The 22,982-nt window shown below is 47.4% G+C and overlaps 3 protein-coding genes across 4 annotated transcripts; 1 reads left to right on the plus strand and 2 right to left on the minus strand.

Moving 5' to 3' along the window:
• Positions 1-2,915: 2,915 nt before the first annotated feature.
• Positions 2,916-11,710, minus strand: ppp2r1bb (protein phosphatase 2, regulatory subunit A, beta b). The gene is made up of 15 exons (XM_067246272.1): positions 11,589-11,710; positions 10,739-10,829; positions 10,332-10,432; positions 9,859-10,091; positions 9,386-9,533; positions 8,994-9,149; positions 8,562-8,676; positions 8,269-8,339; positions 6,586-6,720; positions 4,934-5,107; positions 4,776-4,836; positions 4,384-4,538; positions 3,480-3,622; positions 3,282-3,373; positions 2,916-3,150 (listed from the first exon to the last, which is right to left on the minus strand). The coding sequence occupies exons 1-15, from the start codon at positions 11,664-11,666 to the stop codon at positions 3,134-3,136; spliced, it is 1,770 nt and encodes a 589-aa protein (XP_067102373.1). The 5' UTR covers positions 11,667-11,710; the 3' UTR covers positions 2,916-3,133.
• A 67-nt stretch (positions 11,711-11,777) lies between these two features.
• med29 (mediator complex subunit 29) lies at positions 11,778-13,214 on the plus strand. The gene is made up of 4 exons (XM_067246273.1): positions 11,778-11,984; positions 12,324-12,382; positions 12,470-12,554; positions 12,752-13,214. The coding sequence occupies exons 1-4, from the start codon at positions 11,835-11,837 to the stop codon at positions 12,977-12,979; spliced, it is 522 nt and encodes a 173-aa protein (XP_067102374.1). The 5' UTR covers positions 11,778-11,834; the 3' UTR covers positions 12,980-13,214.
• Positions 13,215-15,016: 1,802 nt separating this feature from the next.
• mlf1 (myeloid leukemia factor 1) lies at positions 15,017-22,535 on the minus strand. 2 transcript variants are annotated; one of them, XM_067246100.1, is made up of 9 exons: positions 22,390-22,535; positions 21,705-21,713; positions 21,402-21,564; positions 17,505-17,549; positions 16,372-16,458; positions 16,007-16,135; positions 15,722-15,881; positions 15,356-15,497; positions 15,017-15,157 (listed from the first exon to the last, which is right to left on the minus strand). In XM_067246100.1, exons 1-9 carry the CDS (start codon positions 22,434-22,436, stop codon positions 15,076-15,078), a joined length of 864 nt encoding a protein of 287 aa, XP_067102201.1. In that variant the 5' UTR covers positions 22,437-22,535; the 3' UTR covers positions 15,017-15,075. The 2 variants fall into 2 exon arrangements, with proteins under 2 accessions (XP_067102201.1, XP_067102200.1); XM_067246099.1 differs by lacking the exons at positions 17,505-17,549; positions 21,705-21,713; positions 22,390-22,535 and having other exon boundaries at positions 21,402-21,560.
• Between the last annotated feature and the right edge of the window lie 447 nt (positions 22,536-22,982).

A 22,982-nucleotide genomic window follows, 5' to 3' on the forward strand; every position in this document is an offset into this window, starting at 1 on the left:
GTTTGTCTTGATTGGTAATCGGATCACATGACCAATACCACCTATCCAGATGAATGAGATCTAATGCAACAACCCCCAGGATAGAAACAATTAGCAGATCTAGCTCTAACATTGAGTCTATGGGGAACCACATGCTCCAAACTCACTGCATGTTTTTGATCAATAAGTGCTTTTCCAACTGGATGGGCCCCAGTGTCAAGCCAATCAGTTTTGAAAGCACCAACAGATCTAAAACGATCAGTCTGCTTTGAGACTCAATGTTTGGTAATTTCATCCAAAATACGCATACTAAGGCATCCATTACCATTTTTGTCAAGTTAACCTAACTGGCCTATCTACTTAATACTCAGCTTTGACGTTATGATTTGACACACTGTTAGACTCAACTACCCAGCATCTCATGAGGTAGGTAGTAGCAACCTGGCCTATGCCCCCTCTAATGATGCGCTAGAAGCGGTGCCTGCGTAGGCGTGGGGTAATGATCTGGAAGGGTGGTGAATCACACACAGCGGATTTATCAAAATAGTTGTCATGCAGGAGCTTGATTTCCATTCATGGAGAGTCACGACCGTCCATTAGATACGTAATTTAGCCGTAGTGCAGTCAAACACTCGGTGGTTGAGTCAGAGAACGATTTCAGTATTTACAAACACGTAAATTTATGTTTTTAATGGGCAGATAGACCTAATGCATTAGTGTGTAAGACAGGGCAGGGCTGATTACGTGGGCATGTCGGTATACAGCAAGTGTGCTGGCATGACTAGATAAACCCGATGACATTCCTAGCCTAACAAGCCTAGAGCCGTGATGATTTAAGGAGGATTAATGCTGTTGTGTTCGAAAACAGGTGTCTCAGAACAAGCGGAGCTGAGATTGTCACACACAAGGGCGTCTAGTGAGGCGAAGACAGGTTACTGTAGGTGGGACACCCACACGTGTTACCAGTGAATTGTCTGCAATAGGCTGTAGATCGAGTTAATTTGATTGACGTCATCAGTCACTTCCAGCTACACGAGTATCTTAATCCATACTGTACTTTACCTCTGATCATTAAAATGAACAACCAGCACCTAATTTTGACACCCATTCGATAACATAAATGAATAGGAATGGATTAATATGACACAGAAACGTCTCTAATCTTCTTGAGGTACCTGCTGTTATTAACCCAACCCTTATTTCTGTATGAGCAGCTGTAGCCAAACCCTGGTTCTCATCTAGACCACATCCCTGCTGAAACAGCAGCAGGGTTGGCCAGGTGTGCGCTGTCCGTCAGAAGCTGCTGTTATGCAGCCTTGCCTGGTTCCCTCTGGGTCTCCTAGGGTCACTCCTCCCCTGGGTGCCCCTCTTTCATCTCCCCAGCTGCCATTCCTCAGTCAACCAAAAAGGACAACAATCTACTCCTCTGGATCCCCATGCAGTCGGGCTGGAGCTGACTAACTTACCAGGCCCGTCAGAGGAGCCCAAACACTCACCCTTGTTCTGGGAAACTATGAGAGATTCTCAATGAACCTTTTTTTAATGGTTTCCCAGAGTTAAAGGATTTTAAAAGCAGTTCTAGAAACTGAAGTTAGTCAACAAAACAGTGATGTAATTACTGCCATTTCAAACTATTCCCAAGTAGAGAACTGCAGCAGTTTCTTTACTCTGACTCATTCTATTCCAGCTAAATGTCCACAGCAGCTCTGACTGAAGTGATAATGCGTTCTAGCTAACATCGTGACGACCCCTGTACGCAATGACTCACTGAGCAGAAAATAGCTGAATGTTGAACTTAAAGAGTTTTAGTGCAGCTATGAATAGATTACTTTATAAACCAGGGGAACGAGGCTGAGAAAAAGGCATGAGGAAGTTGACCTTGGTCTTTGTGGTACTTTATTCAGTTAAGATCGTTGTACAGGTTACCGAGTTTCAATAAAACCAACAGTCATGATAAAGGACAATCAACAATCAAAGTTTATTTAAGAGAGAACATGGTGGGGAGGGGAGAATGGGGGTGTTTCACACAGGGACACATTAAACAAGGAGTTGTAGGTCCAGAGCCATGTCAGACCCCATCCCCACCCTCCCCCCTCAGACCCGTTGATCATACTGTGCCATATTCACCTAACATCAACTAGCTTTCAGAAGTCTCTCCAGGAACCCTCTCCACTGAGCTTCTCTCCTTAGGAAGAGGTCTCTCTCAGCCTTAAAAACCACTAGGATACTGAAGGGATTTAACCATACTGATGCCTAAAAAAAAAAAACGTAAAAAGACGCTATTGCTTATCCAAGTAATTGGCACGCAAACAATTAAGAGCAATATGAAGATTGCAGGAAAGACCACCCCTGTTCCCTCTGAACAAATCAACTTAACAACATGACTTAGAAAAGAGGACAGGACAAGCTTGTGATTAGCCCAACGCTAAATGCAGAGAAAAGCCATTCTGGAGCAACTCCCGCTGACTGTGGCGGTCCCCTATTACAGCCCTAGAACATTAAGAGCAAATCATGTCTCTGGCTGACCTGGGCCGTGTGTCCTGACACAGGGGAGGGAGGGAGGGAGGGGGGAGGGAACACAGCTTAATGAGTACGTGTTCTCCGTGCAGTAGCATGGCTCTGGCCCCTCACCCTGGTCCACATCAGAAAAGACAGGATGGGCTCTGACCCTCGCCCGGGGTGGGAGTTCCCCCCCCACCTGGTGCATGAGGGGGGGGGGGGGTCATTTTGCCTCTCACAGCCACCGGGGTCCTGTGAGATGGGATGTTGACGCCAGGCGCCTGGCGGAGCAGGTCAGAGGTACAGGATAGCATGGAGGAATGTTGCTGGTTCTAGATCGCACAGCACTACAACACAGAGCATGCACTTCTTACAAAGCAGCTTTATTAGTGGCAGGGGGCGTCATGTACAGCCTGGAGGGGAGGAGACGGGGGGGGGGGGGGGGGGAGGAGACGGGGGGGGGGGGGGGGGGACAGGTATCGGCCATTCATCAGGCAAAAGTAAAAAGGGACAAAGAGAAAGAGAGAGAGAAAGTGTGAGAACGGCTCTGTTAGTTCTAGATGAACCAGTTACTCCTGAACATCAATAAATATCTTTGTCGTGTGAAAAGGGATCTCTCTGACGTCTGGAGACTTGGTTATCTGTGTCGGGTGGATTATGCCAGGGCTAGGACTGAGGACATAGGAACAAGCAGAGAGAAAGGAGGGGAGGGATAGAATTAGAACAATACCTGACGGCTAAAACAAGATGCCTTCAACAAATCTCAATTTTAAGTGCATGCGAGTGTGTGTGTGTGTACGTACCACTGATGGCCTCTTGGGCAAAATACTTGACATCCATGTCTGTGTCTGTGGCCAGCTTCTCCAGCACTGGCTTCACCTCTGTCTGCAGGGCACTGCAGGGACACAACAGTCTGTTACCCTACCGTACACGCAACACAAACACACACCCCTCCCGTCTGCAGGCCATAGCACCACAACACCTCCTGACACACACAGTACCTGCTCTCCAGGACAGGCCCGATCTTCTGTAAGGACTTGGCCACGTTGAAGCGCACGTTGGCCACCTGGTCGTTGGACATCTTCAGGACCACGGGCAGCATGTGCTTGGTGGTGATGTCCTGACCACACGCCTCAGACAGGGCCTGGGGGCGCACACGGGGAGGAGCGGCTCAAGACAAGCGGACTGTGTGTAGTGCGCGCGGGCCGTTTTGGGTGTGTGAGAGGATGGTGTTTTGGGTGTGTTGTGTTTGTGTGTGAGAAGCAAAGAGGGGGGTGTGTGTGCTGTGAGAAATGGATGGAACAGCTACAGAAAGTCCCTGGTCCAGTCATCAAAATGTTATCCCTTGTAAGAAGCTTTCCTAGTATTAGGGTTAAATTATGAAGTCTGGATTTCTTTAAGGAAGAACCATCCCGGCTGAACAGGCATGGCGAGCGAGGAAGATTGTGGCTGACTCCTCCCACCCTGGACACTCCCTGTTTCAGTCACTCCCCTCCGGCAGAAGGCTGCGGTCTATCAGGACCAATACCTCACGCCACAAAAACAGTTTCTTCCCTTCCGCTGTTGGCCTGTTCAACAAGGCCAAGGGACCACACTGACTCAAATGACTTATTGCCTAAAACACTGCTTTTGCATTGCACCATAACATGGTATCTTGTACATTTGTATTTTTTGTAATATTTGTATTTTTGTATTTTTATATTGTAATTTACGGCAACTTATATTTATCCCACTTAGTACTGCTAGTTTATGTACCCTTAGTATAGTTAGTCTACATATTTAAATTTTAGGTATATGTTTATTGTATGCACCTTCCTGCCAAAGCAAATTCCTTGTCTGTGCAAACTTTCATGGCGAATAAATCCCTTTCTGATTCTGATTCTGGTGTGTGTGTGTAGTACTCACGTTGATGCAGAACAGCGTGGTCATCCTGTGGAGGTAGTTGGGGTCATTGGCCATGCCCAGCACCTTGGGTACGATGGTGTTCTGTGCCCACTCTGCCCCAAACTTCTCCACCAACTTCATCAAGTTACAGGTGGCAGCCTCCCGGATGGCATACACTGGAAAACAAAACAAACAACCCCCATGAAGATATTGAACCAAAACAAACACTACACTGATACAGTAGCTACTCAAAGGCTGTCTGGAGACCGGCACACAAGGCGCAGAACACCGTCTCTACTGTCTAGACACCCAGATGCAGTACCCCACCCACACCCACCCAGGCCCAGCTCCTCCACCCAGCTCTCCAGTGTCCTACAGAGACCTGCCTGTGACCTGGAGGTGAAGGGTCTTACCGTGGTCGATGAGCCAGGCCATGCACAGTGTGTTGAGCTTCTCATCAAAGAACTCCACTCCCTGAAGACACACACAGGTCAGTACAGGCTCCCAGATCAAAAGGTAGACACTAGCTTTCAAACATCTGATTTCAAAGCAGTAAAAGTATGTCTCTCACCAGCTGTCCTGCCAGCAGGGGCATGTACTCTATGATGGCCAGGCGGACCCTCCACTTGGCATCCTCCGCCAGCTCCACGATGGCAGGCAGCAGCGACTGAGACAGCTGGCGGATCCCAATCACCTCGTTGACGCAGTCCAGGTTGGAGATGATGTTCAGACGAACCTCAGGGCACTGGAGGGACAGAGAGAGTGATGGAGAGAAGGAAGGAGAGAGAAGGAGAGGAAGGAGAGCGAAGGAGAGCAAGGGTGGGTGGGTGGGAGGGAAGGAGTGACAGAATGTGTCAGAAGTGTTGAAATATATTTCCTTCCTTTTCTCCTCTGCTTGGGTTTGGTTTAGTCATCAGCAAACTAGAACAGCGAGGAGACCTTGACTGATTCAGTCAAAAAGCAGATACGGGGAGGGGGGGGGGGGGCAGGAGTGTGAAGACAACGTCAGATATGAGCGTGGAGACAACTAGGCCATCTTTTAATAGGAGCCTCGGTCAGACGTCTGGGCCTGTGCACACGAGCTTTAACTCTGACACCTTCTCATCTCCTGCACACCTGCAGGCAGGCCGGCGCTGAGGCCACGCCCACACCAATCACATCCCATCAGCTGCAATCCCATCAGGTAAAGGGAGGCTGCTACCAGGGACTGCTGCACTACTGAGCACAGAGCTCACCTCCTGAAGGCCCCAGGTGCAGGCGTTAGAAGCTACCAATCCTACTGGGCCTGGCCCAGACACAGTGTGCCTGGGATCCACACAGGCACACCACAACCAGGTTAATGCTGCTTACCAAGAACCTGTCTGATGGCCTTGGGGCAGGTATGACCCAGCAGCCAGCCAGCCATCAGGCCGCAGCAGGCCAGGGATGAGTCACAGGATCAACCCCTGAGACCTGCCGCTCTGGAAGGATGACCTACATACAGTCTAGCAGGCTGTAGCCCTCACAGCCACTAGTACCTTCTAGTGAGACAGCTACACGGACTGTGGTAGGCTGGCAGGATATTAAACCCAGAGGTGGTTTGATAAAAAACACACTGTCCTTGAAATGTAGCCATCTGATCAATATCCTTACATTTCCTGCAATCTAATAGGCCTGTAGCAGCAAGACCAACTTCCATTCAACAGTAAACACTAGCATCATTAGGCCTACTTCCTTTAATAAAAACAGTGCACCAGTAGGCCTACTCCCCCCCCCCCCCCCCCCTCCCAAACATAGTAGCAGTAGACCTTCCCCCCTCTAGACAGTACCATGAGGCAGTAGGCCTACCCCCCTCTAGACAGCACCATGAGGCAGTAGGCCTACCCCCCTCTAGACAGTACCATGTGGCAGTAGGCCTACCCCCCTCTAGACAGCACCATGTGGCAGTAGGCCTACCCCCCTCTAGACAGCACCATGTGGCAGTAGGCCTACCCCCCTCTAGACAGCACCATGTGGCAGTAGGCCTACCCCCCTCTAGACAGCACCATGTGGCAGTAGGCCTACCCCCCTCTAGACAGCACCATGAGGCAGTAGGCCTACCCCCCTCTAGACAGCACCATGAGGCAGTAGGCCTACCCCCCTCTAGACAGCACCATGTGGCAGTAGGCCTACCCCCCTCTAGACAGCACCATGTGGCAGTAGGCCTACCCCCCTCTAGACAGCACCATGTGGCAGTAGACCTACCTCATCTTTGAGCTGAGCCAGGAAGAGGGGCAGCAGGTGCTCCACGGTGTTGTCCTTGCCCAGGATGGTGGACAGGCCCATGATGACGGAGGCCAGGGCAGACTTCACATGCTGGTTGGTATCAGACACCAGCTCCTACACAGGGACACACCAGGTGGGACACACTCAGTTAACCACTACACAACAGGAAACACATGACACTTACTGCTAAACACAAACTACAGTACAACACATGGATGGATCACTCAGTAGTGTAACATTTGACTGCAGATCAAGAAGTTGCAGGTTCAATCCCCGCCCCCGCCCCCCAAATTTGTAATTTTGGATTAAATAGTACCTTCTAAATTAGTACATTATTACAAGAGTAAGAGACATGATATGCATATGGTGGTTGTCAGGGTTTCCTGCAGCACTTTTCAGTTAAGGCAGCCGATTAAGCAACACACGCTTGCCGTTATAACCACGTCACTGTTTTATTTTTTGGGGTGATATCCACCGTTGTCCTGTTCTCTTCCATACCAAACCGTGACCAACACGAGTTTCCCCTTTTCTGCAGAACGCAGTAGTCTATCGCACAAACTAGCCCCCCCCATCCCCCCCAGTCTGACGGCAAACCCCACCCTACCACCTTAACTAACACATTTTCAGAAAAATTTGAAACCAAAACAGAAACCCCTGTGTTCTTCACTATAAACTAAATGCCAGCTCCAGCCATCAGAAGACACCACTCTGGACAGCAGATCAGTTGTGTTAGCAGGGGGGCGTCTCAGGCCCTGAGGCAACACTGATGTCGCTGGCGGTTGGGTAAGTCAGCACTCTAGAAGGTGAGGCTGTTGGCTGAGCCCTGGGTGTTCCGAGGCGTGTGAGGCTGTCACCAGAGCTGCCTGGCTCCCGTGTTGACAGGGTAAGCAGGAGCTGGCGCTCACACATTCACAGACAGAGAATGTGTGTGTGTGTGTGCGTGCGTGTGTGAGAGAGAGGGGGGGGGACATCAATCTGAGCTGTTTACACCAAGTGTCCAGACACAAGAAACACACCATTCTACGAAGAGCTCTTATTGAGATTGGTGCAAAACAATCTCAAATTAAACGAGCAATCCTAGAATGGATTTTGAATGGAAAATAAATATGTTTAGAATTGGCCCATAACAACTCACTTATAGTCAGAGACTAGGACAAACACTTCTCCAGAATCATCAACACAATGATCGTTGAAAAACACTGTTAATTGGACTAAACCCCCATTCAGCACCCATATGAACAGCAGCCCACTGCAGTCCTCCCTGCTGTCAGCCATGGAGAAACAAGTAGACACCGCCCTCTGCTGGACAGCACTACACACAGCACCGTGACGACCATTACATCGACCCAGTCTGCATTGAATGTTTCAGAACACAACATCAACTGCTCAATCACCACTGAGACTCGGCACAAACTAAGAAACGATTCACCGTGGGAGTATAAATACAACCAGAATTATCGTCTGCATTTCAGAGAAAAGCAGGAACAGCCTGGTGAGTCTTATGTAAGTGCTGCAGCAGAACTCATGATGCTAGCCTCTGGAAACACAAGCTCCTCTGGTCCCAACATCTCATGACTCAGTACTGACACCACTTGGGCCGAGCTTCTGATAGGGCGAACACTGACGTGTGGAGAGGGTTGGTTTGGGCGAAGTGTACGTTACCTTGACGCAGGGAAGGATGTGAGTCATGATGATGGTCTCTCTGCTGTCTTCTGGAAGGTTCTCGCAGAACTCTGATGACGACAACAAGAGTAGAACTACAGATTAACCGAGAGAGGGGATGGAACATGGCTCTAGAAGTTCTAGAATAGACAGGATTATTTTGGGAGCAGCTGTGCGTCATCTTGTTGAGGTTTAGGTTGAGGCACATTGAGGTCTGAAAACGTATCGATCCGTTTCAGCAATCTCTGGGGTACGAGAGAAATCACGAGTCAGCATCCAGGATCAACGCTCACCTTTGACCTTGTTGGCGGCGGCCGCGCGGACCTCGGCCTCACAGTCCTTCAGAAGGTTCTGGAAGGCCGGGACCAGGTCGTTCTTGGTGATCTCTGGACCCACAGCCTTCTGGAGCTGCAGGAACACACACACACACACAAAGTAAGTATCCAGAAGTGTGTTACATGGAGGACACAGGACAACTGTGGCTTCACAGCCAGTAGATATTTCTAAAATATCACGTCGGAAGGAAACAAAAGAAAATGGAGGACTCTGTGGAAGTCCTCTTATACTGTATGTATAACACTGGAACGGTTATACAGTTTATATAGATGTGAATATCAGTGATTTAACACTGTGAATCTGACATGTCCAGCCCCGGCCTACCTCAGCCACCACAGAGACAACAGCAGACACACACACACACACACACACACACACACAATGCCTACCTCAGAGAACTTGTCAGCCACCATGTAGCGAACCCTCCAAGACTTGTCCTCGGCAGCCTGGCGCAGGGTGGGCATCACCAGGGTCTCCAGGTCCTCCTGGGGCAGCAGGGTGGCGATGCTCACGCACGCCTCCACCGCCAACAGACGCACCGAGTCCTGGAGACGGCAGGAGGAGAGGGGGGCAACACAGCTCCAGTTGTAACATGTATCAATCTAACATCGAGAGTCATCGAGACAGGAGGGACGACTGGGGGTCCATTTCCAACGACACTTGATTTAGCTTTGTATGTTATGTTTGTAGTTGTATGTGGTGTTTGTTACTGTTGTGCGTGTGTAGTGTTCGTACCTGCCTCATGTCTGTGTCTGTGTGTGTGTGTTGTGTAGTAGTGTACCTGCTCATCGGAGGCCAGGGCGGTGAAGAGCGAGATGATGTCAGACTTGACATAGTCCAGCTCCAGGACCTTGGCGAACTCGCCCAGCTTGGAGGCCGCGGCGCGGCGCACCATGGGCGTGTCGTCTGAGCACAGCGTGCGGAAGTGCCTGGGGAGGGGGGAGGTCACCGAGCCATCAGGACAGACTACCGCTGCAAGCTCCGTGTTGTCTCTCACAACACAAGGTGTTTTCATAGCAAAGCTGCATGTTCAAGAGCTAACCCCTTTACATAAGAGGATCGAAATGTACAAGGAAGTCTTCACTGACAATGTGGTCAACTAGAAGTGCACAAGCCCTCTTCACACAATGTAAGCCAGCAAAAACAGACACCCCAAACAAGTTATACCCTCAGCGCACACAGCAGCAATAAATAACACACAACATAACTCAATGACAAACAGAATTGCCTGGAGGGGGGGGGGGGGGTACTCACTGGCGGATCTCTGCCTTCACGGTGCTGGACACACGTGGGTAGCAGACACTGAACAGGCCGCAGGCGGAGGTGCGGGAGGTGAACCAGTCCCCGCTGGCCAGGCGCTTGACCAGGGGCTCAAAGTGCACCTCCAGGTCCACGGGGGAGTGCTCCTGGGAGATCTTCCGCAGAGACTCCACAGCCTTGTCCCTCACTACTGTCTCCTCCACTGTGGCCAGGCTCTCCAGGGGGGGCTGGAGGGACGAACACACACACACAACAATGAGAAGATGATGACACTAGACAGAGAGATAGAGGTAGATTGTCATGTGCAATAACATGTTTGTTGACTTCCCATTTAATTAGTTTCTAATACATAAATCAAGGCCATTTAAGACTGAGAAACTGAAATCTCAATCCAAATCTCTGAGTTTAGAGGGGTAAGTCTTCACCACTGCTCTCTCAACTCCTCCAGTAGAACCAGCGGTACTCACCAGCAGACAGTGGACGTACTCTGGTCCTCCAACCAGCATGGTGAAGTTTCCCAGCTGCTCTGCCAGGGCCAGGAGTACCTCGTCCTCATCATAGATGGTGTCTGCCCAAGTCCCATCCCACAGTCAATACATTAATCAATCAATCGTAACAAGACCACTAAATCGTTTCACTACCGTCAAACTTTATCACCCTAGAGCTTAAACATTGTTTTCACTGTTTCAAGGATTTCATGCATACAGCATACTGGGCCATCTTGTCTAGTTTGCCTAACTGGCGTTAATATCTCATAGTAAACTCTAGTAGTGTAGACTGAGGCTTCGATAGAATGACAACTGGATGACAGGATTCTAATGAACCTCTGCCTGTCAGTTGAGGCCTTGTGCTCGTGTCAGGTGTTCCCTCCTACCTGTGAGGAAGGGGAGGAGTTCAGTGCGGGTCCTCTCCACTCCCAAGGCCAAAGCGATGGTGGACAGCTTCTTAATGCTGTTCAATCGCAGCTGCAGAGAAAAATAAAAATAAAAATCATTATATGACATGGAAATGAATCTTGCTAGGCTAACGTCAATAGTCAGGAACTTATCAAACGTTTAGATCCATGTTAGGACTTGCATAGCTAGCTTGATTCGTGGGCGAAAAGATGCGGGCTGTGATTTTAATTAGATAGCCAAGGTACTGTAAAGTGTCTGTACACAACTAGAAAGCGCTTTCTTAGTAATATTCACAGGGTTAGTACACGTCATAACGCCAATAAGATTGCGATAGCTGCGTTTGCAAGTCGGTTTACCGAATTTACCCAGTTGATAGCTGATGTTATGCTAATGTCGTTAGAACTAGCCAACCAGCCTGGCTAGCTAATCACGGTCATTGAATGCGAGCCAGAACTAGCATAGCCAACATTAACCCAGTGACCTGGTTAGCTATATCTACTTGGCTTGGTCGCGTACTTTAATTAAATACCATCAATGTGTTCATATTATCATATATTTAGAAAAGTAATGAATACATAAATAAATGGTGCCCACTTCGTAATTCGTAGCTACCAATCCGCAATATTGGCAGCTAGCTAACGTTGGCAAGTTAGTTAGCTTAGCAAAAAGGCTGGGTCCGCCCGGCTGGAGACAGGCCAAGGCCTCGGCTGGGATATGTCGGTAAATAGCAACCGTGTATTTCAAACACAGGCATAGCCACTACTAAAATAAATGACAGAAAATGGTCGCATAAACGTTCAAAATTATTAACAAAACATTTATTCTTACCTGAACATCCTCATTCCGCAGCTCATCAATGAGCACGGCAATGGGGTAAAGGGAATCGTCTCCATCAGCTCCTGCCATTTTGGATAGTGTTGCAGTAATCGAATGGCGCTCTGAACTACGGGGTTTCTGTAGGAAACAACAACGCCACCAAGGGGCCTTTCTTAGTCGACTCTTATTTTGAAATGCGCCAGAGTCTGGGATCCCGGTAGTTGATGTTCTAGCCAGAGCGAGAGCAAGTCTGTCAAAATGGCAGCCCAACAACCCGGTGTACAGATTTCACAAGCTGGAATGCAGCAAGCTGCTTCTTTACAACAACAGCAGTTGAGTCAACAGCAAGATTTTGACCCTGTTCATCGATTTAAAATGTTGATTCCTCAGCTGAAAGAGAGTCTTCAGGTACGCACACGTTGGTGTTCTTCGTTTTTCAGCCGCACTGGCTGTAACTGGTTGTCGATTCGATTGAGAATGTATCTTTTAGCTTATTAGTAGGCTACAAAGCTGTTTTAAACTTAAATGTAATTAATTAAACGAAAGTCCAGAATTTACTATAAGTTGATTAATACACACATTCTTTGAAAATAAAGAAAAAAAACCTCCATACTTTATTAAATTTTTACAGTAATGCAATTTCCTATCAGAACTGTGCACTTACACCCCTGTAAGGCCTCAATGTCAGTAAAAACAAATGATTACGCTATATAATTTTAATAATACTGTACTATTTCTCATTTATAGAATGTGATGAAGATTGCATCCCTGAATCTAGGACACAATACTTCGATCGATAATGGAATGTAAGTAGCGTACATGCAAATGCACGCCAGACAAGTAGAATACATTTTTTTTAACGTAAATTACATGTGTGTTTTGTGTTGTTTCAGTAAGAGCAGCGATGCTTCTGTACAGCGCTTTGATAAGAGCCTGGAGGAGTTCTATGCCCTTTGTGATCAACTGGAACTGTGCTTGGTAAGACACTCTATCCATGTGTCACTCATCTCTCACTCACTCTCTCTCCCTGTATTTGTCTTTCTTATTCTCCCTCTCACACTCCCTCTCAAGACTACATCAGTAGAAAATTCAACAGTCCTCTCCCTCCACAATTTCCTTTGTTAAAAAAAGGAAGAAAGATTGATTAATCTCAAATCCTTTTCTCACCTTCCCAGCGGCTGGCTTACGAGTGTCTCTCCCAGAGCATCGACAGCGCCAAGCACTCCCCTAACCTGGTTCCCACGGCGACCAAGCCAGACACAGTGCAGACGGAGTCCCTGTCCTATTCGCAGTACCTCAGCATGATCAAGTCTCAGATCTCCTGTGCCAAAGACATTCACAACGCCCTACTGGAGTGTTCCAAGAAGATTGCAGGCAAGGGACAACCGCAAGGCATTATGTAGGAGATACGGACTCTTGATTGATTGTTCCACTATTATGATCCATCATAATAATGATTAAGGTTATTTTGTTTTTTCTTGCTTTGTATTGGAGGATGTAAATATGGTGTAGTTATACAATATGACCACCAGGTGGCAAAAGTGTTGTAGCACACATAATGCTTTCAGATAAAAAACGAAACAAAAAACCTTTACGCTAAAACTTTCCAGCTTTGTTAATAAAACATTTCTTATCGAATGTGTTTGTGTATATTGTAGTCATTGAAACAACACCATCAACAAACTGGTATTTTTGTGTTAAAGCTGTGTTAAAAGCAAAGTTAGGAAGAAAATACTTTGAAGTTAAAGATCTATCAGTTCCTCTCAGCTCCAGACTAGTGTCCAGGGAGGGGGGTAGCTCTAACCAGCTACCCAGGCCATGCAGGTGTTCCCTGGGATCCAGTCTCGCCCTGACCCCCTGAGAGGGCAGCGATCCTTGGTGACTCATGGTCTCTGTCACGTAAACACACCTCTGGGTGTTGAGACGTGACACAGGAGACCCATGACCGCCCCTCTCTCTCCCTCCCCAACATGCACTTCATGTTCTATGTTGGCATTCCACATTTGGACACTGGGAGAGAAGTGTCTGAATGATGGCTACAAGGTTTCATTATTGTTCAAGAAACTTCCAAGAGATGGCAGGGGATGTGGACATACATCAAGTAAAGTAACTTGTAGAGTTTTGGATGGCAAATGGAAGTTATAAAAATAAATTAATCAGATTGACTTTGATTAAATAAAGCTTGAAAGAATGGATGGATCTACATCTTACTGATTGACATGTGGTACATATCTTACTACAGACTAAAGTTGTGGTCTTAATAGTCTTAGTGGAGTTCACACTGATAAATGAGGCATAGCTCAATCACAAAGCACATGACAGTGCACGTGATGTCACTGATCTCCTAACAGCTGTGTGAGACAGCTCAGAAGGCTCTGAGTCACTGACAGGTCTGCCCTAAAAATACCACACACACTACACCCCCCCAAACACACCAACACTACCCCCCCCCCAACACACATACACAGTGCAACAAATAATTTACAAACACGCCCAATTTTTCAAGGAGAGACTCTTTAAAGACATTTATTTTCATTTGAAACCAATGAACCAAAGAACGACATACAATCTGTAAAGATTCCAAGAGACTCTTTTAGAATAGCACTCAAGACATTTTCATCTTGACCGGAACAGAGTAGACAACTGAATGCAAAACAGAAAACGTTTGCAAAAAGTAACAATATAAAAAGGGTATAATCATCTTCTTTTTTTTTTACAAAGATTACAGCAGATACATTACATTTTATAGAACAGTGCCCACTACTAAACTTCCAAATATAATTACATACAGACAGGATGTCTAAGTGCACTTACAGAGCTCAGCCATTTAATTGCATTAATATACCTTAGTGTCCTTTTGGTGCATTTATGACCAATGGAGAACAAGCAGAGGCAGATTGAGACTTTGTATTCATGACCTTCGAAATGTATGCCTAATTGATACTTTACAGTTGCGAAAATCTAGTTATACCATACCAGTGCTTTGAAACTTCTGTTTCTATCAGAAGTTTGTGTCCTTGTACTGTTTTGAAATAACTTTTGAGATCATTTGAACTTGATAGCTTATGCGTTTCCTGGTGTGTGCTACTGCATTTCACTAACACTTCAGTAGGTTTAGCTATGCTTAAGTAAGCTTGACTGGCATTGAGGAACCAATCAAAATTAGTCACAAATTAGTTACAAATCCCACTCCTTTGGCAGGACGACACAGCTATAATACAAAGGTGGCCAAATGTGATTCTAAACACTATTTCACCCACATTTTTTAAGGAAATAAATCATTTCTGCATTTTCTTTTAGCTTAATGTCAACATTCCTGTGATTAGGTTGCTACCTTCTACACTGTGATGAGGGAGACACGTGTGTGGACTAACATGTATGTCCCTGAGGAACATACATGTAGAGAGAGGAGCATGTACTGCATGTGAAGCACCAGTGTGTAGCTGTTGAAGAGAGCTTTATTAGCATACACACATAAACACACATACTACATACACGCCTACTGCTTGGGCACCCCAGTTCCTGTCACATTGAGGTTATCGAAGTGCGATTGTTGCTTGCCTTCTGTGGCAGGCTTGTTCCTGAGGAGGAGAGAGGTGAACACAGACACACAGTTACGTCTAGACATTCATGAACTTGAAAAGTGACTGTACCGCTTAGGTTACAGGACTGGGTGAAACGTATGGTGTAAGGTGTCATGGTGTTGGGTCACTGTTTGTACTGGGTTTTCTGATGCACGTGTGTGTGTGTGCATCTATCTGTGTGTGTGTGGTACTGACCTGTGGCCCTGCTGGGGGCCGGTGAGGGCTGCACGCTGGACGACCCGGGGGGGCCTGGGGGCTTCCAGAGACGACATGGGGGCAGAAGGTCTGAACTTGGACACCTCCCTCTGCCACTCCTCATCGAAGGACTGAGCCTCAGCTGGAGAGATGGGGTCAGATCACACGTGCGTACAGTCTCAATCTATCTGTGTGTGTATTTGTGTGTGTGTATCTATCTGTGTGCAGCATGTATCTATCCCTGTATGTGTGCGTGTCTATTGATGTGTGTGCATATCTATCTGTGTGTATGTGTGTGTGTATCTATTGGTGTATATGTGTGTGTATGTGTGTGTGTGTCTATTGGTGTGTTTGTGGCGGTCTTACATTCGTCCAGGTTCTCAAAGTCCTGGTTGAGCTCTTTCTCGCCAGTCTTCTTGTTGTGTTTCTTCTCCATCACGTGACCTCGGTCCTGGATGTGGTGGCCGATGGACATCTTCTCTAGGCCGCTCTCCGAGTCCCGCACAGCTTGCCTCGTCTCCTTGATCTGGGCCAGGGACAGCCAATCAAAACCATCAGCATCCGAGTGTCCGAGCATGTCATGTTGTGGCATGTTAAGGCGTGTCCTTGCATGTCATGTCATGTTGGGGTGTGTTCCGGAGTGTTCCCTACCCCTCCTGGTGCGCGGCGTGTCTGTGAGGAGGCCTGGAACACCTTGGGGGCTTCATCCCCAACCTTGGAGTAGGTCATCACTGACGAGGAGCTGAACGAGTGACTGTTGGAGTCTGTCGACAGGTTCTCCTGGGGAACACACACATTTACACACATTTACACACATTTTACACACACACACACACGCACACACACACACACACACACACACACACACACACACACACACACACCACACACACACACACACACACACACACAGGTAGACATGAGTAAACACATACTGTACACAAACACAGATAGGTATGACTATACACACATACACACACACACACACATGGAGACAGCAGCCTTAAATCACTCACAAAGTTTCGGTGCATGTCCTCCATCCTGCTCCTCATTCCCACCATCATGCTGTCAAACATGTTGAAGGGATTCCTCACCTCCATGTCCTGGGAGGGGAGAGAGACATAGAGAGAGAGAGTGAGAGAGAGAGAGAGAGAGAGAGAGAGAGAGAGAGAGAGAGAGAGAGAGAGAGAGAGAGAGAGAGAAAATGAGAGAGTTTGTCACTTGATTGTCAGAGGTTGTTCAGAGGTTAAATAGAGGTTGTGTTGAGGTTGCATGTATATGTTCTCATCATGGAGAAAGTTTACAAGTTTGAACAAATGCCTGTAAACATTTCCTACAGTTTAACGACCTGTGGTTAGATACAAACACACAGGTTAAAGTGCTTCATAACCTTCCCCAGAATACAACACAACACAGCAGTTGATATATCTGGAAGAACACTTCCATTCCATTACACAAAGCAGAACTGTAGCTTTCCAAGTCAGCCTGCCTGCCCTGCTCACTGACCTGCCCCAGTATGCCAGCTGGTGGACTGGCATTACCAGCTCATAAAACAGCCATATCCAGTAAATATCTACACACACACACACACATACGCACATGCATGCACACGCACACACCAATGCCGTATAATTATAAAGCAGTGTTCCCTCTTCAGGTATCTGAAGGGCTTGATCAGAGACCAGACCTTACTGGGCAGCCCTTTATTTAGAGAGGCCCCTGGCCACAGCACGGAGATCACTATTAACACATCTCCTCCAGCCCCCCTTCCAACACCTGCTACACATCAACAGAGCTGCAGCTGATATGAGATATCAATGTTTACTTTACTGTTTAATGTCTATAGGTCATAACAGAACCCCCCCCCCCCCCCCCCCCCCCCCCCACCAAAAAAAAAAAAAAAAGAGCAAGTGTCCCCATCAGCCAGTATAGACAGCTGAGATAGATCAACTCTATGGCCCAAGAGTAACCTAATATGTGGATATGTCTGCTATAGCTATCTCCTGCACCTACCAGAAGATTCCCGCATGCTGAGAGAGTGTGTTAAACAGGGTTAAGCTGTCTGGGCTGGGTTAGTGTTGGCGCATGCTGCATGTCTGTCAAACGTTTAAAAATTCAAACAGCGTTGGTTAGGGTTAGGCTTACTGACCGTGCTGTCACCACTGCCGAAGGGAGAAAGAGACTGACTCATCCCCTGAAGAAGCAGCACATCGTAACAGTCAGAAGTTAGCATAGCATGGCATAGCTTGGCCTAGCCTAGCCTAGAATCTAATAGCATGGAATCAGACAAAGGTGTGACTATTCTAGCATACACGCACATTTGCGCACACACATGTTCATGTCCTGTCAAAGGACATTAATACACAATCCATCAAACGTTCTTCAAGGTTCTCAAGGCTTTGTTCTCGGGTCATTTTACTGAGCGCGGCGGCTACTAAGCTCCTGACACAGTTCCTGTGCTGCACAAGGCCTTGAACCTGCTGGCCTGCCCACAGGGAGAAGGACAGGAGGAGAGGCGAACCATCCCTCCTTCATCACCTCTGACCAGTCCCTTGGGGTGTTTATGACCCTGCAGTCCTGGACAAACATCACAGCAGTCTGGACGGGGGCAGTGGGTTTGTGCATGGTACAAGGATCACAGTGGTGTTTTATGCGTGTGTGTGTGTGTGTGTGTGAGTGTTTTGGTGTATGTGGTGTGTAAATGCAGGCCTAGATGTGTGTATGAGTGGTGTTTGAGAGAACATATGTTTGTGTTTGGTGTATGAGAGCGTGTGAGTGTGAGAGTATGTGTGTGTGAGCGTGTGGGTGCGTGCGTGCAGGACAGGGGTCACCATGGTGTTGAGAGCCCGGTGCAGTGTGTGTAATTGGGCCACGCTGCCTGGGATTAGGGTGGGCTTTAGCGCTGAAACAGAACCTCATTCTGGGAAGCTCTGGACGGGCTGCAGACCTGGCCGGGTCAACAGCAGTGGCCCCAGCCCGCCCACTCAGCTCTTTCCAAAGGTCACTGTGATGTAAAACGCTCCTGGCTGATGGGGATCTATGAAGTCCACAGCCAATTATACTTCCCGGAGGAATCTCTGCACTAATACATGCTGGTTCCTTTTGGAGCACTGGTGTGTATTTATAGACAGCTGGACAAGGAGAGGGTGAGAGTGCAAAATGTAGAGCATGGATGGAGGGGTCTTTAACACATTATTTTGGGTTTTGTCCTGGCCTGGCTCCCTGTCCTGGCCTGTCTCTCTGTTGTGTCTCCCTGTCCTGTCCTGTCCTGTCTCCCTGTCCTGTCCTGTCTTACTGTTATGTGTCATTTATCTGTCCTGTCTCCCTATCTCTCTGTTCCTGTCCTGTCTCTCTGTCCTGTCCTGTCATGTCCTGTCTCCCTGTTCTGTGTCATGTATCTGTCCTATCTCCCTGTCCTGTCCTGTCTCCCTGTCCTGTCTCCCTGTTCTGTGTCATTTATCTGGCCTGTCTCCCTATCTCTCTGTTCCTGTCCTGTCTCCCTGTCCTGTCTCCCTGTCCTGTCCTGTCTCCCTGTCCTGTCTCCCTGTCCTGTCCTGTCTCCCTGTCCTGTCCTGTCTCTCTGTCCTGACTCCCTATCCTGTCCTGTCTCCCTGTCCTGTCTCCCTGTCCTGTCCTGTCTCCCTGTCCTGTCCTGACTCCCTGTCCTGTCCTGTCCCCCTGTCCTGTCCTGACTCCCTGTCCCAGGCCCAGCTCACCCCATCTCTATTCCCCTAGGTGAGAGGTAGGGGGCAAAGAGGCCCACTTGCTGTTATTCCAAGGTGCGGATTCTAGGAACTGTTCCACAATCACACAATGGGTTCCTGTAACTAACAGGCTAGGTTTCCTTGCCAGAGGGTGTGTGTGTGGGGGTAGGGGGGGGGGGGGGGTAGGGTGGGCGGGCTGGTAGAGGCCAGCTGGGTAGCAGAGGCCAGCTGTCTGTGAACCACCATGGTGAGAGATGAGCTCTGAAGGCATGTGTTCTGGGAACTGCTAGGACGGATCCCTGAGAGAGGCGTGCTTTGGAAGAATGGCTCCTAGAACCAGCTAGGCCTAGGAAGCTTTAGCTGTAATGGAGCTAAACTACCTCAAAACAAAACATGAAATCAATATAGCACTTGAACCTATGTCTACTCTGATTATAGACAGAACATTAGCTGTCCCTAATTTAGCCGCCTGAAAGGTGATATTAAGTAAGCAGGTAGTGAGAGTGACACCTAATAGGCCAATACAGTACTGTGTGTGTGTGTGTTTGAGGCAGAGGATCCAAACAGGGCACAGATGTTTGAAGGGAAGTTCCACACAGTGCACCTGATACTGGGGAGCTATGCAGGGCAGATCTGTGGGTCATAATAACTGTGTGTTCATGCCAGGACGCTTTGCCAAACAAATACTTAGAGAAGAAAACAACAGCAAGATGTAAACATGACATCAAAAACACCCACCACCAGCCTTTACAAAACATTACTACAACGAAACACCGACCTCTACAATATAATACTACACCAAAACATCAATCAACTAGTCTACTACACCAACCTCAACAAAACACCACAACTGCAATACTACATTAACACTCAAAACACTACAACAAAGCAACTGCACTAGTCTGCTGGTCTATGTAGTCTTTCGAGTTACCTTTTCAACATCTGTGAGTGTAATCCCTTTAACAATATTTCTGTAGCTATCCCAGGTAAAGCAGTGAAATGTAGATGTCCCGGTTTAGCCCAGATAGTCGTAACCTCGAACCAGCAGGCTGCTGCCAAAACAAACCAGTGTATTTTGACGTGTGTTCTTCGCAGCTCTCCTGTAAGCAGGCTCTCCTGGGTCTTCTCTCCCCCCCCCCCCCCCCCCCCACTGCAGATATCTAGTTTAAGGAGCTTGCCGCTCTAATACAGACCTGGTGGGCGTGGAAGGCGCTACTGAAAAGGGACTGGGATTTTACAGTGTTCTGATTGGTGAATGGATCCGAAGGACACAGACGTTTCCTCACCTTGCCACGCTTTTCGTAAAATTACCAAAAATATATTTTATGGTATGTTTGCAGACTTGGATCAAGAGACTGCATCGAAACCTTGAAAATGTTTCAAATCTGACAGACTGGAGGGTGACGGTGCCCTGGGGACAAGGTGTCCGAAAGCTGTGTGTCAGTGGATCAAAGTCCTATAAATACCTCTCCCTGTGGATAAAGATAACTATGCAGGGGGTGTGGGAGTCTGGGAGCAGCACCCTACCCCCCCCCCCCCCCACCCCACCCCACCCCCCTCGGTTACCCTCCACGTAACCCTGCCCCCCCCCTGCAGCCAGGCTCTGCTCCGCTGCTGTTGAGAAGCAGCACATCAGTGATAAAGAGATCACATTACACAGCCATGGCCGCTGTCCACACTGACCCTGGTAAACCTCACTCATTGTGTGTGTGAGACTGTGTGTGTGTGACTGTTTGTGTGTGAGAGTGTGTGTCGGTGTGTGTCTGAGTGCATGTGTGTGTTAAGCGCGTGCGTATGTAATAATAATAATAATAATAGATTTGATTTGTAATGCACTTTACATTTGAAGCAAATCTCAAAGTGTTAACAGTTAAGATTATAAAAGCAAGGTAAGAACATCAATATCAAATACAAATAGATAATGCAACGACTTGCAGGGTTAATTAAAACTCATAAGAAATATTTTTAAAAGTCTCAGTAGTTTGAGGTGTGTGTGTGTGTGAGTGCGTGTGTCTGTGATCAGTGCTGTGGTAGGATCAAGAGGCAGGGATTCTGTATCAAGCATGTCTAACAGAGGGGCTATGAAGGTGAGTTTGACCATGTGTTTGAGATGTTACACTCACTGACCTACACGAGGGGTATGTAGGTCAACCAGTCACATACACACAATCAGAGGTCCTCTATGGTAGAGCTGACTCATGCAGTAATTCCATGCTATAACCAAGGAAGACAGACCTGACAACCACAGGCCATCATGTAAACACAAAATAACTCCTAAACATGATTGAGTCTGAAACTAACAAGAGAGAGGGGGGGGGGGGGGGGGGGAAAGATGATCTTACTCTATGTCCATCCCTTAGTGCTAAACTGGAGCCTGGTTGCCCCTGGTTACCACGGCCCCGGTCCCGCCTGTCCATCACACTGGGGGCGAAGTCTCGGCCGAAGGGATCCGAGAAGCTCCGCATCATCTGACGCATGCGCTCATTGTGAGCCTGGAATGGATCCCTGACGAGAAGGACAGGAAGTAGAATATCGGAATGAGTTCAAACATTCTTTAGAGACCGAGTTCTGGAATGTTCCCAAACTAAACTGATAGGATAGAGGATGATTACTGAGGCATGCCAAGAGGACCGAACGAGTCTTACCTTGATGAACTATAGAGAGAGAGAGAAAGGGGGGGGGGGGGGGGGGGGGAGAGAAGGAATACACCATGGATTGTTTGTTGCACAACAGACTTACACACTCCTGACCTGTTAAATTTAAGCATCAACCCATTGAACAATATAACATTCATAGCTAAGTTGGGCATGACCCAACCACTGGTAAACATGCACACACCAAGTAGCTACAATAAAGTAGCTACAATAGGCAGGGTAGAAAGAGTCATAGGTCATGACTGAGAGAATACCACCATCAAAGTACTGGTGTAATTGTAATCTACTGAGTTATGCTATTGATAAGTTTAAATACATATATTTTTTAATATAAATATGATTTTGCATTAAAGTTACGTTATTATATAACTTATATAAACGTCATTAAGCTTTGCAGCATGATTATTGACACACGTAGACTGTTTGAACTATTACATGGAGAAGCTGTGATGCGATCATATTTATTTCTGTCATACTATAATTTGGACGAATGCCAAAACTGTCCAATAGTTACAGAAGCCAGTAGTTGATAACTGTCCTTGAGATATTGAGATTTCAAGTCTGAGTCACCAATGACGCTGTTTACGTTTTAATGTTATGAAAATAAACATTCTAAAGGTCTGGAATTAGGTCCATGCAAAATGACTGGTGAACAAGTGACAACGTATTTACTCACGAGAAGAATGGATCCTCATCGAATTCCCTGAGAAGACTGTTGAACATGTTCCACTGATTTTGAGCGGTAAAGTTGCGGTGCAAAATATAGATTTCTCACTGAGGTCTAAAGTAGCTGACCAGAGATCGCCTCCTACTGCAGGTGTCCCAGCCCCTGCGCGGTGTGTGCTTTACTATAGAAACCAACCGCATATCAAAGCGGTGCGTCGCAGCGCAAGGAGCCATATGACCTCCGTCTCGGCCTCCTATTGGTCGGCTATTCCCAGCGCGACAGGGTTCTATCAGTGGAACGGTATGTTGTGGGTGGCTGCCATGACAACGTAGCGATGGAAATGTCCAGACTTTACTTCTATAGTGCTATCACTAGCAGACGTCTACTTTTCATCAGACTTGCTAGAATGCTGAATTGAAAGTCCCAATCTATCCCAAACAACTTCAAATAAAGTTGACAACGGCACACATACTGTACTATAGTACAAGTTTTTGTTTCATCAAAGGGTCTTTCTTCACATAAAACCCAACATCGTTGGCTTGTTGACTGAAGTGGTTCTTTGTTAGTACCAGCTGAGCTGAAGAACATGTCTCAGGGGGAGT

Source organism: Osmerus mordax, chromosome 11 (assembly GCF_038355195.1).
Source record: "Osmerus mordax isolate fOsmMor3 chromosome 11, fOsmMor3.pri, whole genome shotgun sequence".
Lineage (NCBI taxonomy): Eukaryota > Metazoa > Chordata > Actinopteri > Osmeriformes > Osmeridae > Osmerus > Osmerus mordax.